Source organism: Pseudozyma hubeiensis (genome assembly GCF_000403515.1).
Source record: "Pseudozyma hubeiensis SY62 DNA, scaffold: PHS70, whole genome shotgun sequence".
In the NCBI taxonomy this organism is placed as follows: domain Eukaryota; kingdom Fungi; phylum Basidiomycota; class Ustilaginomycetes; order Ustilaginales; family Ustilaginaceae; genus Pseudozyma; species Pseudozyma hubeiensis.
The window spans coordinates 205482-218730 of NW_012133852.1; the positions used below are offsets into that span (position 1 = coordinate 205482).

A 13249-nucleotide genomic window follows, 5' to 3' on the forward strand; every position below is an offset into this window, starting at 1 on the left:
CCACCTTTCGTTCACTTTCACACACCAGAAACGGTTCGTCATGTGGTCTCTGCCAAATTGCTTCGATTTCACCTCTTCCTCCTCCGCGCATCTTCAACTGGACGAGAAATCAAAGTTCATCCCAGACAGCCCGAAATGACTCGCACTCGTCCTCCTGCTCCTACTCCCAAAACCATGCGGCGTATTGGCGCCCGACAAATGTCCGCTCGCCATCGGCGTCATGCTCATCGAGTTGGCCAACGCCGCATTCGCCGCCGCACTATTGAGCGGCACACCGCCGTTACCGTTCCCAATCGCGCCGCCTCCAAAGTCGAACGCTCCCCCGCCACCCATACCGAACTTGGCGGAGCTCGGATCCACCGCTTCGGTCTCAGAGGCGAGGTGCGAGCCGTTGGGTACCGTGCCGTCGGCGGTGGTTGCGCCGAAGAGGTCGTGCATCGAAGTCTGGGTGAATCCGGGTGGGAGGAGCGAGCCCCAGAACTCGTCCATGCCGGAAGAGGCGGCGAAGATCTGCGAAGGCCAGTTGACGTTCGTCCCGTCGGCACCTGTGACCGCGGCTGCACCGGGTTGAGCGCCTGCAAACTCTTGCGTCGGATCCAGCGTCGGTATACCCCCTTCCACACCGCCCGCATTGCCCATCGCCTCGGCAGCGACCCCCAACCCTTCCCCTGCCTTAGCTCCACCATCACCCTTCGCATCTTCACCCATCGCCTCCGGCGTGACAGCCCTGCTCGCCACCCTACTACCCGTAGCGGACCTAGACGCGGTCGTGTGCTCCTTCCTCGCCTGCAGCAGCGCCTTCAAAAATGAAGCGTACAAGTACGGCGTATGCGTCTCGTTCACCGCCGCCTCCTCCAGCGTATCCACCGCTTTCTGAACCAGCTCCAAGATCGAATTCTCATCCACATACCCTGCAAACGCGGGGCGGATCAGCTTGAGCAGGAACACGCACGCATACGCCAGCGTCAGCACGTGCGGATCGGGTGCGTACCGCATGTTGCGGCGACAAGGTCCGACGTGCTGCGCCACAATCGTCTTGGCGGCTTCCAGACACTTGGCAAAGTACTGAGCCCGATCCAAGCTGCCACCGATCGGATGGTCGACCGCCTGCTGCAATCCGAACGAGTTGAGCACCAACACGGAGAAGCTGAAGCGTACGATGATCGAGTGCACGTGGTGGATCATGATGCGCGTGTTGAGATCCAAATTCTCGGCGTCCGCGTCGTCGTCCTCGTATTCGTACTTGACACTTTTATCGGCAGAGCCATTGACGTCTGCTTCTTTGGCACCCGGTTCGAGCCCCGCCTTGTTGCCCTTGCCCTTTCCCTTGTCCTTCGCAGCAGCCTTCTCGGCCGCTACCGCAAGCTTACGTTTCTTCTTTTCGATATACTCCTTCGCCTCGTCAGGCATGGTGAACAGTCCTCGCCATCGCCATTCCTCGCGCCACTCTTCGAGCTGCTCGTTGAAGACGGGCAGCACGAGCGAGTAGTCGATCTCGGTGTTGAGTCCTGAAACGGACGTCGTGGACGAGTAGAGGAAATCGAGCTGCCTAGAGCTGATGCGAGAAAGGTCCACGATCGCGCTGACCGCGATGTCCCAAGGACGACTGAATCGGCTACCCCAGTTGCGGCAATTGCGGACGATCCAATCTTCGCGAATGGTGTAGGGCTTGCCCATCTGAATGCTCAAGCCGCGATCCATCGCAAAACACACGTACCAGGTACGCTCGCGGTTGAGGATCTCGCGCTCGCGGTCGAGCACCGCAGGATCGTCGGGATGAGGGCTATGGTTGAACGTCGCTACACTCTTGCGATGCAGGTTCAGATCGGTGGCCATTCGAAGAGCGATGCCGCTGTACATCCAAGTCTTGTCCTCCTCGAAGCGTTCGGCAGGCTGCGCGTACAGCGCCATGAGCAGGAAGCCCTGCACAATCTCGATGCTCTTGAAGCCGCGGTTGACGACATCAAAGGCGACCTTGCGGGTGAGCGCAAGACACTTCGCGTGCAGATCCGGTCGGCGCTCGTAAAACTTTGCGGCAACGGTGCAGACGCAAGTGAAGAGGAATGGCGAGCGACTGCAGATGAACGTCGGTGTGTGCCACTCGGCATCAAGCAGGCAGACGTGCTGCGTGCACCTGCGGAAGAAGATGCTGAACAGGTCGAGTACTTCCTCGGATGTGACGATGCCGAGCGTCAGGAGCTCAGGAGGCATCTCTCGCTCAATGATGATGCGACGCAGAGGCAGAATTGTCATGGGACCGGGACGGAAGTAGTTTTGAGAAGCGACGCCCAACGGAATCTTGCTTTTGCCTTCGGCACCTGCGCCAGCTGCGGGCGAGTCATCGTCGCCGCCTTCAGATTTGACCGCCTTATCGGGAGTCTGGCCATCCTTGTCGCGGCTGCTGTTACTGGCATTACTGCGAGCTAGCTTGCGTGCTCGATGGGTGTTGTGAAGACTGGCCTCAGCGAGAAGACCGAGCGGATTGAGCGTGTTGTCCGGCAATGAGTGAAGACGCGGCGAGCCACGGGAATTGCGGTTGCGGGATATTTCGAAGCCAGCGGCATTTGATCGGCCCTGTTGGCGATGGTGGTGCGGCAGCGGCTCGAGGAAGCGAGTTCCGTGGACATTGGCGGGCGAATTGTGGCTGCCCTCGTTGGACGAGGCGCTCCTCTGCGCTACAGCGCTGGGGTTGATGGTGCTGACAGGGCTAGCGCTGGCAGGAGAGGCACCCGAATGCGCGCCGTGGGAGGGGTATGGATCCGAGACCCGGGTCCAAGGAGAACGCGGGCCGTAGTCTCCACCTGAGAAGGAATGGGAATGGGTGAGGCGTGGGTCCGAGCGATGAGCCTCCTTGGACGAGCGTTCGGGCTCGCGCTGCAGAGTAGGCGAAGGACTGCGTGTCACCATGCCACCATGCTGCGCTGCAAGACCGGGGTCGCGGATGCTACGCAGGACAGTAGCCAATGTCTGCTCCATCTTGCGCAAGCTCTGCTGCATGGCTTCCGCTTTCTGGTTCTTGCCGCCCTTCTTGCCACGATTGCTCTCCTCGAAGATGCACTCATGGTTGCCGTTGCGACATCGATTGCAAGGCGGGCCCTTTTCGGCGCCGACGCAACGCATCTTGAGACGTCGACAGTTGGTGCAGGCCCGAGCACCGCGGGTAGGCTTCTGCTTCTTCGCACCTTCTTTGCCATCTTTGCCGTTGGCAGCCTTGTCGCCGCCAGCCTTGTCCTTCGATCCAGCATTCTTCTTCGCCTTGCCTGATTTGGGTGTGTCTTCGCGCTTGCGTTTGCTACCAGCCTGCTTGGCCTTGCTGGTGTTGCCAGCGTCGCTGCCGTCGACGTCGTCCCCGACTTCGTCGTCCTCCTCTTCATCGTCGTCATCGTCGTCGTCGTCTTCCGAGTCGTCATCATCATCATCTTCTTCTTCATCATCGTCGTCGTCGTCGTCGGCCTCGGTCTCTCTGCTGTGACTCCGCTTGGTAGCGGATGGTGTCGCGCTGTTGGAGTGGAGAGCAGCGGGATTGGAAGAAGGCCACGACGCGCCCGGTGTCTGGCCGGTGCGGTAGGGAGAGTACGAAGAGGATGGATAGGCGAGCGATGCGAGTGCGTGGCCGTAGTGTGTCAGAGGAGAATGGTGGCCCGGGGTGTGGGAGCCGCTTCCGGCATGGTTGGCGAGAGAGGGATGCTGGAGATGCGCGGCAGACGAGGTGGGCATGCTGTGCTCGACGGAGCCTTGCCGCGAGTGGGAGAATTTGGGCGGTGTATTCATCGTCGTCGGGGTCAAGAGGTCCGGAATGACAAGAAGTGACGCTGATAGTGGAAGGCCAGGAAGGATGAATCAGCTTGCGGATCGGATGGACGGACGTGTGGAGTTGCTTAAAAGGCTGCCGATGGAAGAAGGCCGAGAAGACCGCGTATAAGAAGCCCTTAGCGGGTCGAAGTTTCTGACGATCAACGGACAGAGCCGGATGTCAGCGTCAATGTAGCGTCGATATACTACTTTCCGATGCCAAATGAAGCGGATGAATCGTTGCGCGGAGGGAGAGGGTTGCCGTCCGAGTGACCAGGGTCGAAGGGTCGCCTTTTGGAAGAATCGCTCGACGCTGACGGTGTCTCTGGATGCGATGATGCAGGTGGGTTAGGTTGAGGCACAACGGCATGAAATGGTCCCACTGGCTGACTACGAGTTGCTGAGCAGATGCGCCAAGGACGAAATTGATGAGCGAACAACCCACGGCCGCTGCGACAAAGATGCGTCTCGATGGTTCGACAAAGCCACACGACAGGATGAGAATGGCTCAGTCGCAAAAAGCTCGAGGCCAGCCAGCGTTCGCAGAGTTTGAGAGACCGAGCAGCAACCGTCGTTTGGGACAAGGAGATGCAAAGGAGGAAGTGTGGGGAGAGATGGAAAGAAAGTACTTGCAGGCAAGCAGAGAGATCGGTCGGAACTTTCTACGACCGGCTCCTCCGCAGCGAAAAGGGGCGAGCAGGCTCAGAACTTGGCCGACCATCCGGTTCACAGCGCGCCCTTTTGGTGATTCTTCGCGCGAAGAGGCGTCCGCACTGTGCCTCCGGGGCTTACCAACGCGCTGTGGTGTTGCTGCACCAAAGAGGAAAAACCAAACAAATCGCTTCGCTTCGGAGCTCGTTTCGGGCCACACGCTGCTCCGAGGATGCCGGTTACAGAGACAAAGAAAGTTGGCCAATTTTCCTCGCCTCTCGGATTTGCAGGCAGACTTCTGTGGCACCTTTTTTGATCATATTTCTTTTTTCTTTAAAGCACAAAATCCAATGCTCACTGACCTAACTGCTGCGCTGAGCAGACCCCTTTTGTTGTCGGCCACGACGTTCTGCATTCCGGCCCTTCCTCCGAGATCTGCCATACACTAGATCACTCGTGTCGCCATCCGAGACTGTATCTCCACCTTGAGCTTATTACTACATGCGCTTGTTGCCATCAAACCGTGAGCTACCCCTGTACTGCTCGTTGCGTCGACGTAAGCGTGTGTCTCTCTTTCGCGACAATCAACGACGACTCTGGATCCGGCACCGGCTTGAAAAGAAGCCGCGAGCCCGGCTAGAAAGTCGTCTCGGCAACCGCTTCTTCTTGCGTCGACTCAGCCAGCTGATACTTCCAAGAGAGCACAAAGCGGAGGAGAGGGGACACGTCCCGTCGTGCGGGACCTGTGCGCTCCGCACGCTTTCGGGAAGAAGAGATCTCGCTCACTTTGCTGTGCCCTGCGCCGATCGACATTCGCTGCGGAAAACGCGTTTAGGTCGCCCTTCTCCGCGCCGCAGGTGGCTTTCTCCTCTCGGCTGCTCATCTTTCTGGCGCTTGCACCTCTGTCACTCGGCTTCGTCGTATGACATGTTCGGACTGCGCAGACCGGTGCGAATACAGTCGCCGATCGGGAGCGTGCTTTCGCGGCATACGCTGAGCCCGATTTGCGCTTCACATCGGCCGCCGATGGGCGCAGAGCGCAGCGACACTCGAAGGCTCGGCAATGTAAGAGTTCTTCCAAAGTCAGGGTCCACCGTGCATTTGACACGGCCTCTTGTCATGTTCGAAGACTGTGCAGCTTCATCATCTTCTCCATCCAGCTGACTTTGTCGTGTGCTGCTTCTGAGGCTTATCGCAGCGACATGTCGATTCCGTTCGATCCGCCGCGGGTGGCGTACGTCGCCTCAGGCGAGCTGATCGAGTATGCGGACCTGTTACCTTCCAACCAGGGTCGGTCGTCTCTCGTCCATTCGCTAGCGTATCACCTTGATCTCCTTGACCTCGGCGGGCTGGAGAAGGACGATCGAGGTATCGGAACGTCGTCTGAGAGGAATCATCTACTTCGTGCTGTTGCAGCTGACGGGTCCGTCGAGGCCTCCGTAGACACGCGCAGAAGACGCGCAACAGTCTACCTGCCTCACGCTGCTACGCATCAGCAGCTCACGAGCTACCACGAAGATTCTTTCGTCAAGCAGCTTAGCAAGGGAGCCGATGCTGGCGATCTCGAGCATTCGCATCCGAAGCGACGTAAGTTGGACGCAGAGGATCATCCGGACAACAGAACATCATCCGAACCGGAAGTATCCGATACATCTTCCCACGCCTCCGACAGCTCGGAAGAATTGCACCTTCGACCCTCCTCTTCTGTCTCGGGAACCCGCCGGAAGCGTGGCTATAAGCGACCTCGCCCGGAGAAGAATCAGTTCGGACTTCAAGACGACTGTCCAGCATTCGAAGGTCTGCAGCAGCACGTATCGCTGGTTGCCGGTGCAGCCATTACAGCCGCCGAGCTTTTGGCCAAAGGTCAAGCCGATATCGCGATAGCGTGGGATGGAGGTAGGCATCACGCCAAGAAGAATTCGGCATCCGGGTTCTGCTACGTCAACGATGTCGTGCTTGCCATATTGTCGTTGCGGAAGCCTCGCAAAGTGACAGTCACCGCCACCGTCCCTCGCGACAACTCAATTGGCGACGATCAGAAAAAGGCCGAGGGAGAAACGATCCGCAAGACGATCATCAAACGCGTCGACCGAGTCCTCTACCTTGACCTCGATCTGCACTGGGGCGATGGAGTCGAAGAAGCATTCCACTCCAGTCCAAATGTTCTCACCCTCAGCATCCATCACTATGCACCTGGATTCTTTCCTTGCTATGCAGCCTCCTCCGATCCGAACCGGTTCACTCCACCCGGATCGCTCAAGAGCGACACGGGAGCCGGAAGCAAGACGCTCAACATTCCACTTGGTATCGGCGCTTCCGACGCTAGTCTAGAGAGAATCATGAGCGGCACAGTTCAGCCCTTGGTGGATGCTTGGGATCCCGAAATGATCGTGGTGCAGTGTGGAGTAGACGGACTGGCGGGCGATCCGATGGCAATGTGGAACTTGTCAGCTGCTGCGTACGTCGAGGCAGTTCAGAGAGTGCTGAGCTGGAACAAGCCAACGCTTCTTCTGGGCGGAGGCGGCTACAACAGCGAAAATGCAGCAAGGTGCTGGAGCCTCTTGACCGCGGTATGTCTGGGAAGGTTCGAAGAGGCAAGTCACAACAAACGACTGCGAAAACATGTTTCGTCCTCGCTGGATGAACCACTGCCGTTGACGGAGCAGAAGCAGTCTGAAGCGGACGGCACGTCAGAGGTCAACAAGGAGGAGGTTGCATCGACATCACTGGACCAAATATCCTACAAGACGCCGATACCCGACCACAAGTTTTGGCCCAACTACGACCCAACATACACACTCGACGTTCCAGCTGGCGAAATGATCGATCAGAACGACGAAGCTCACTTCGAGGCCATCTCCAAGACGTTCACAGAGCACATCAAGACGGCAACACCCACCCAGTGACTCTCGCACAACAATGTACGTCGTTCTCGCAGCGATCTTGTAGTTTGTGACAGATGCAACATTCAAATCAGAAAAGAGAAAACTAGAGTACATGCAAGCGGCAATACCGTGGTGACAGGTTCGGAGAGGGAGGTTTGTCGAAGTGGATTCGTCATCTCGACCATTGCTTGCCTCCCTTGTTCCCCGTCGCATTTGCACCTGATTTTCGGAAGTGATCCTTGCTTCCACCGTTCTGGTGGTTCCTTCGGTAGTACGCTCTCCTATCGCTTTGCTGCCTCTTGGGGTTGGTCTCGTCGTCTCCACCATCACCCTCGCCGTCCGCGTCCACCTCTTTGCGCTTGCCGCCACTGCTGCTGGACGCTGAGCCTTTGAGCCCGGTGCCGATGGTGATGTTGACTTTAGGTGGTACTGAAAATCCGTACGCTTTAGCTACTTTGGCAAGGTCGAGCTTGTGAATATCAAAGATGCGCTTGAGCGAGTATGAGCCGTACGCCTGCAAATAGGATCGGTATCCATCGCGGGCCGACTGGTGGAGATAGTAGTTCTTGCTGATGAGCTTCTCCAATTGACCTTGAACGTTAGCCACCTTGTCGGATGGGAAGGTGTACTCGTTCAGAGGCACCTTTGCGACCTTGAGGAAGCGCAGGAAGCCGAGCTCTGTAGGCAGGAGGAATAGCAGCGACTTGCCGCTGTTGCCCGCACGAGCGGTACGACCGACACGGTGAATGTAGTCACGAGGGTCATCAGGTGGGTCGAACTGAATGATCCAGTCTACGCTGGGGATGTCGAGACCACGTGCAGCGACGTCTGTGCAGAGCAAAGTGCCGGAGGGCGCGTTGCAGTATTCGAAGAAGGTGTTGGTGCGTTTCTGTTGCTTCTGCTTACCGTGCAGGTCGAGCACGGGAACGTCGATGAAGTTGAGCAGATCCGAGTGGTACTTGACCGAGTTGCAAGAGCTCATGAAGACGATAATCTTTTTGCCGGCGTTCTTCTTGAGGAATGTGAAGAGCAGGAGGAAACGTCGATCGGATTCGCACACGACGTAGCCTTGCTCGAGACGCGAGACTGTGCTGGCTGCGAGATCCGCGTGTACGTTGATGTAAAGAGGTCCCGGACGAAGAGAGATGCGTGCCAGATCCTGCACTTTGGTGGTCTGGGTTGCCGAGAAGAGCATGCTCTGTCGATTATCGTTGGGCAAGATCTTGATGATCTGTCGCATCTCGTCCTCGAAACCAACTTCGAGGATACGGTCGGCTTCGTCGATGCAGAGCGCTTTGATGTTGGAAAAGACGAAGCCCTTGGTGTTTTGCAAGTGATCGAGCAAACGACCTGGGGTGGCGACGATGAGATTGACACCCTTCTGCAGCTTGTCGGCCTCTGCTCGTCGATTGGCACCGCCCATAATGATGCCGAATGTCTGGTGGTGATGCGCCATGAGCTCCTTTGCTACGCCAAAGATCTGAAGAGCGAGCTCACGTGTGGGAGAGATGATGATGGCCCCTGTTCCGTTTCTCGGCTTGAATTTGAGTCTGTGAAGCATCTCGATGGCCGGGATGAGGAAGGACAAGGTCTTTCCTGAGCCGGTCTGCGCAGCACCGAGGACATCTTTGCCGGCCATGAGAGGGGGAATGCAACGTGCCTGAACCTCGGTCATGGTCTTGAAACCCATCGCGTCGATGGCTTTGCGTGTTGGTTCCGAGAGGTCGAGCGACGAGAAGGGCTGTCTTTCGGCAGCTGGTGTGCTAGACGACGAAGACGAAGATGCCTTGGACTTTGCGGCGGCGGAAGACTCTGCAGCGGCGATATCGGCGGCGAGCTGCGAGGCGAGCTCTGCCTCGGCATCCGCCTCGTCGTTCTTGTGCGGCGCCATGGCTGTCCACTGTGCGGCGTAGTCGAGTGGCCGTTCAAGCGGAGCTGAAGCTCAATTCGTGATATCTGACCAAATACGTCAGGTAGTGCTAGGGGGAAGTACGACAGAGATGTGAGGATTGTGACGAGGGCGAAAGGTTGAAGTAGAAGAGGGTGGAGAAGAAGCATCGAGGAACAAATTTAGGCCGGCTCGACCCTCTCAAAATTTGCCAAATTTTGCAGGCTCAGCTCTAAGGGAAAACCAAAAAAATGCAATTCCATCGTACGAAGAAAACCGCCCGAGGCACCTGAGCAGTGTTTTGCTCTTTGCAACAACTCCCCGAGTCCCGAAGCGAAAGTGCCGCGAATTGCTTTTTTTGCTCGACTTTTGCAGAGACAGGCCTCGCTGTGGAGAAATTTTCCTGAACCACCTTTTCTTCTGAAAAGCTGGCGGGTCCTCTTTCTCAAATCAAACACCTGCCTTCTGTACTCTCTGCCACTATCATTACACCACTTGGCTTGGTTCGCATCGACTTCAGATCCTTCATCGGACCAAATTTGGAGACGAGGTCCGGTCGCGCAACATGCCGTCCAAAGTGACCAAGGCGAATGTCACGCCTATGAACGGCAAGGCGGCAACGACGTCGGCAGCAGTAACCGGGATCGAGCCAATCTCGAAGAGAAGACGACAGCGTTCCGCTAGCAATGCCGAGGCAGCACGACCTTCGTCCTCGGTCACACCTGCTTCTCGCAAGATCGTCTCGCGGAATCGTCTGTTCGCACCCTTCCGTGCCCTCGGCCTGATCAGCAACGATGTCCCGTTCGCCCTTCAGACCCGATTTGGTGGCAAGGATGCTACTACACCCGACGTCAACGTCATCACCTGCCTGGGCGACAGTTGGGCGATGTGGGACGCAGAAAAGATGACTCTGCTCTTCGTATCGACATCGTTGCCGGCACCTATCTCCTCACTCGTGATCTCACTCACTCCGGATGCTGTGCTCGCCGCCGCCGGAACAAAGGTGTATCGTTTCAAGCGTGGAAAGGTGGACGCCGTATACGACACCGTCGATCATCTGATGGCAAGATTTGACAAGCCCAACGGTCATCAACATGACGACCAAGCCGACGACTCTTCCGACTTGGATTCGGATTCCAGCTCCGGATCGTCAGCGACCGATGCTGAGGTACAGGACGGACAAGGAACAAACCTTTCCTCCTTGATCGTCTTTGGTGATACCATCGTAGCGCTGTCCTCTGAAGGACGTAGCGTCTTTATCTGGTCTGTTGCCAGTACAGAGTTGATTCGCCGTATCGATTTGCCAGCCGACTTCGTGGCGAGCTCCCTCATTCACCCAGCCACCTATCTAAACAAGATCTTGATCGGATCAACCGATGGCCAGCTTGCGCTCTGGAACATTCGAACGGGATCGCTCGTTCACGCTTACGACGCCGAACGTCTTCGCACGTCTGCAGCGGGTCCAAATTCAGCATCCACCACCGCCGCTATCGTCAATCTGACCCAGTCACCCGCCGTCGATGTCGTTGCGGTCGGGTTTGCCGACGGTCACGTCCTTTTGCACGACATTCGCCTCGACGAAAGCCTCTTCGCCGTTCATGCATCTGGTGGCCTCTCTTCTGGCTCCATCTCCTTTCGCTCCGATGGCAAGCAACACTCGGTCGCCATTGCCACCAACTCGGGCAACATTAGTATCTTTGATCTCGAGCCGGCTGCTGGCTCCGGACCAAGCTCAGCCAACAACGGTCCAAGATTGACCTATTCTATCCAGGATGCGCACGACGGAGCTGTAGGGAGCATCGAGTTTGTGCCGGGCCAACCTTTGCTCGTCTCGTCTGCCGGCGACAACAGCTGTAAGCAGTGGTTCTTCGAGTCTGCCTCCATGCCCCCGCGTCTGCTCAAAGGCCGCTCAGGTCATCATCAACCTCCTCACCTCATTCGATACTATGGCGAAGACGGCAAGGAGATTCTCTCGGCCGGACGTGATCGGTCGATACGAAGCATCTCCGTGGTTCGAGACTCGCGCTCGCACGAGCTCAGCCAGGGTGAGCTTCAGAAAAAGAGCAATCAGTTCTCTGTTTCCGTGTCTTCGCTTAAGCTTCCCGTCGCCAGTTCGCTGTCTTTCAGTTTGACTCGCAGCCGTGACTGGGACGACGTGCTCACAACACATCAAGGTCGACAATTCGCCAACACCTGGACGGTGAGAGACAAGAGGATGGGCAAGAAGCCGCTGTCCGCATCGGCGGATCGCAAAATCATTGCAGAAGCCAGAACGGCCTGCGTCAGCGCTTGCGGCAATTTTGGCCTCATTGGCAATTCGGAGGGTCTCGTAGAGGTGTACAACATGCAGTCGTACGCCCACAGAAGGACTTTCGACACTCGACCCATTGACCCGATGGGTCCGGCTAAGGCCAAAGAGTTCCCAGCAGGCTCGAGAAAGGCGCAAGCGGCGCTCAACGCCCGCATCAAGGGCTCAGCTGTAACCGGCATTGCTACTGACGCGCTCAACCGCTTCGTTATCATCAGCACCATGGACGGCAAGTTGTCGTGGTATGACTTCACCTCGACTGACTTGTTGCATCGAACGACCATCTCCACCTCTGGTATCTCGTCGATCCAACTCCATCGAGAATCGAACCTGCTCCTGATCGTTTCGGACGACCTTGTGCTCAGACTCGTGGATATCGAGACGCACCGCGTTGTGCGAGAGTTTGTCGGTTTCCGCGGACGCATCCTCGATGCTTGCTTCAGCAACGACGCACGATGGATCGTCGCAACTTCGATGGACGCCGTCATTCGCACGTTTGACATTCCTTCGTCCCGTCTCATCGACGCCTTCAAGGTGGACAGCATCGCCACTTCGGTCACGTTTTCACCCACCGGTGATTTCATGGCCACGGCTCACGTTGACAGCGTCGGAATCTATTTGTGGGCAAACAAGGCGCAATTCTCTCCCGTTGCCATGCAGGGTCTGGACGAGCTGGCCGAGGTGGTGGACAACGAGGATGAAATTATCACTGTGTCGTTGCCCACAGTCCAAGGCGATGTCGAAGACGCGGCTCTGGCCGAATTTTCAGACGCGTTGCTGCAAGTAGGCGAGCCCGAGCTGCAGCGTATCTACACGTCGCCGCCGCAGCTGGTCGACACCTCGCGCGAAGAAGGTGGTCTGGTAACGCTTTCCACCATGCCGCGAGCTCGCTGGATGACGTTGATCAACCTCGACACCATCAAGCAGCGCAACAAGCCCAAAGCTGCGCCACAGAAACCAGAGGCGAAGCGAGCGCCCTTCTTTTTGCCTCAAACTGTCTCTGGAGTCGACTTCAAGTTCGATCCCACAGCACCAACTCCTTCAGCCGACGGGGAAGCAGCAGACAAAGGCGAGAAATCCAACATCTTCTCCTCCGGTGGCATCAGCTTCAAGACCGAGTTCCAAGAGCGACTCGAAGCAGCTGCGGAGAGAGACGATGTCCCTGGCTTCTTCATCTACCTGGAAACCTTGTCGACTCCGCAGCTGGACATCGAGATCCGATCACTCACAGCCACCGACGATCTGGTCGCGTTCTTGACAATGCTCTTGAAGCGTCTCAAGCAGCATCGTGACTTTGAAGCTGTGCAGGCGTTGCTCGCCACCCTGTTGAAGGTGCACACGGATCTGATTCTCGAGACATTCAGTCCCGAGACGGAGGAGGGCGCTGAGGATGATGGGGACAACGACGATGAAGACATGGAGGACGGCAGCGAAATCGGACAGGGTGATGCGGAAGAGACCAGGAAGTTGAAGGGCGTCATCCGAAAGTTGATTCGCGCCCAAGTAGCGGAGAGCAATCGTCTGAACGGCTTGCTGGATCACTGCCTCGGAACACTGGCCTTCTTGCGAGGTCTGCCCATGACCTGAGTCTGTGCATCCTCATGTAATCCATGCTCTAAGTCCATTCGATCAAATGCACATGCTTCGTTCACACATGCCACATGATGTAAGTCATCGACCATCGCTGAAGGATATGATTTGGAAAAAGTAAAATTACAAGATGAG

At 56.9% G+C, this 13249-nt stretch overlaps 6 protein-coding genes across 6 annotated transcripts; 2 read left to right on the forward strand and 4 right to left on the reverse strand.

Annotated features, from left to right (window-relative positions):
- Nucleotides 1-93: 93 nt before the first annotated feature.
- On the reverse strand, nucleotides 94-3717 carry PHSY_007470 (hypothetical protein; the record flags this gene model as incomplete). The annotated part of the gene is made up of 1 exon (XM_012338064.1): nucleotides 94-3717. One exon carries the CDS (start codon nucleotides 3715-3717, stop codon nucleotides 94-96), a length of 3624 nt encoding a protein of 1207 aa, XP_012193454.1.
- A 123-nt stretch (nucleotides 3718-3840) lies between these two features.
- PHSY_007471 (glycogenin-2) lies at nucleotides 3841-5256 on the reverse strand (the record flags this gene model as incomplete). Its single annotated transcript, XM_012338065.1, has 2 exons — nucleotides 3841-4117; nucleotides 5120-5256. 2 exons carry the CDS (start codon nucleotides 5254-5256, stop codon nucleotides 3841-3843), a joined length of 414 nt encoding a protein of 137 aa, XP_012193455.1.
- Nucleotides 5257-5348: 92 nt separating this feature from the next.
- PHSY_007472 (hypothetical protein) lies at nucleotides 5349-5564 on the reverse strand (the record flags this gene model as incomplete). The annotated part of the gene is made up of 1 exon (XM_012338066.1): nucleotides 5349-5564. The coding sequence occupies one exon, from the start codon at nucleotides 5562-5564 to the stop codon at nucleotides 5349-5351; it is 216 nt and encodes a 71-aa protein (XP_012193456.1).
- An 81-nt stretch (nucleotides 5565-5645) lies between these two features.
- PHSY_007473 (potential Sin3.Rpd3 histone deacetylase complex component) lies at nucleotides 5646-7349 on the forward strand (the record flags this gene model as incomplete). The annotated part of the gene is made up of 1 exon (XM_012338067.1): nucleotides 5646-7349. The coding sequence occupies one exon, from the start codon at nucleotides 5646-5648 to the stop codon at nucleotides 7347-7349; it is 1704 nt and encodes a 567-aa protein (XP_012193457.1).
- Nucleotides 7350-7500: 151 nt separating this feature from the next.
- Nucleotides 7501-9219, reverse strand: PHSY_007474 (hypothetical protein; the record flags this gene model as incomplete). The annotated part of the gene is made up of 1 exon (XM_012338068.1): nucleotides 7501-9219. One exon carries the CDS (start codon nucleotides 9217-9219, stop codon nucleotides 7501-7503), a length of 1719 nt encoding a protein of 572 aa, XP_012193458.1.
- Nucleotides 9220-9781: 562 nt separating this feature from the next.
- On the forward strand, nucleotides 9782-13111 carry PHSY_007475 (hypothetical protein; the record flags this gene model as incomplete). The annotated part of the gene is made up of 1 exon (XM_012338069.1): nucleotides 9782-13111. One exon carries the CDS (start codon nucleotides 9782-9784, stop codon nucleotides 13109-13111), a length of 3330 nt encoding a protein of 1109 aa, XP_012193459.1.
- Nucleotides 13112-13249: the final 138 nt, after the last annotated feature.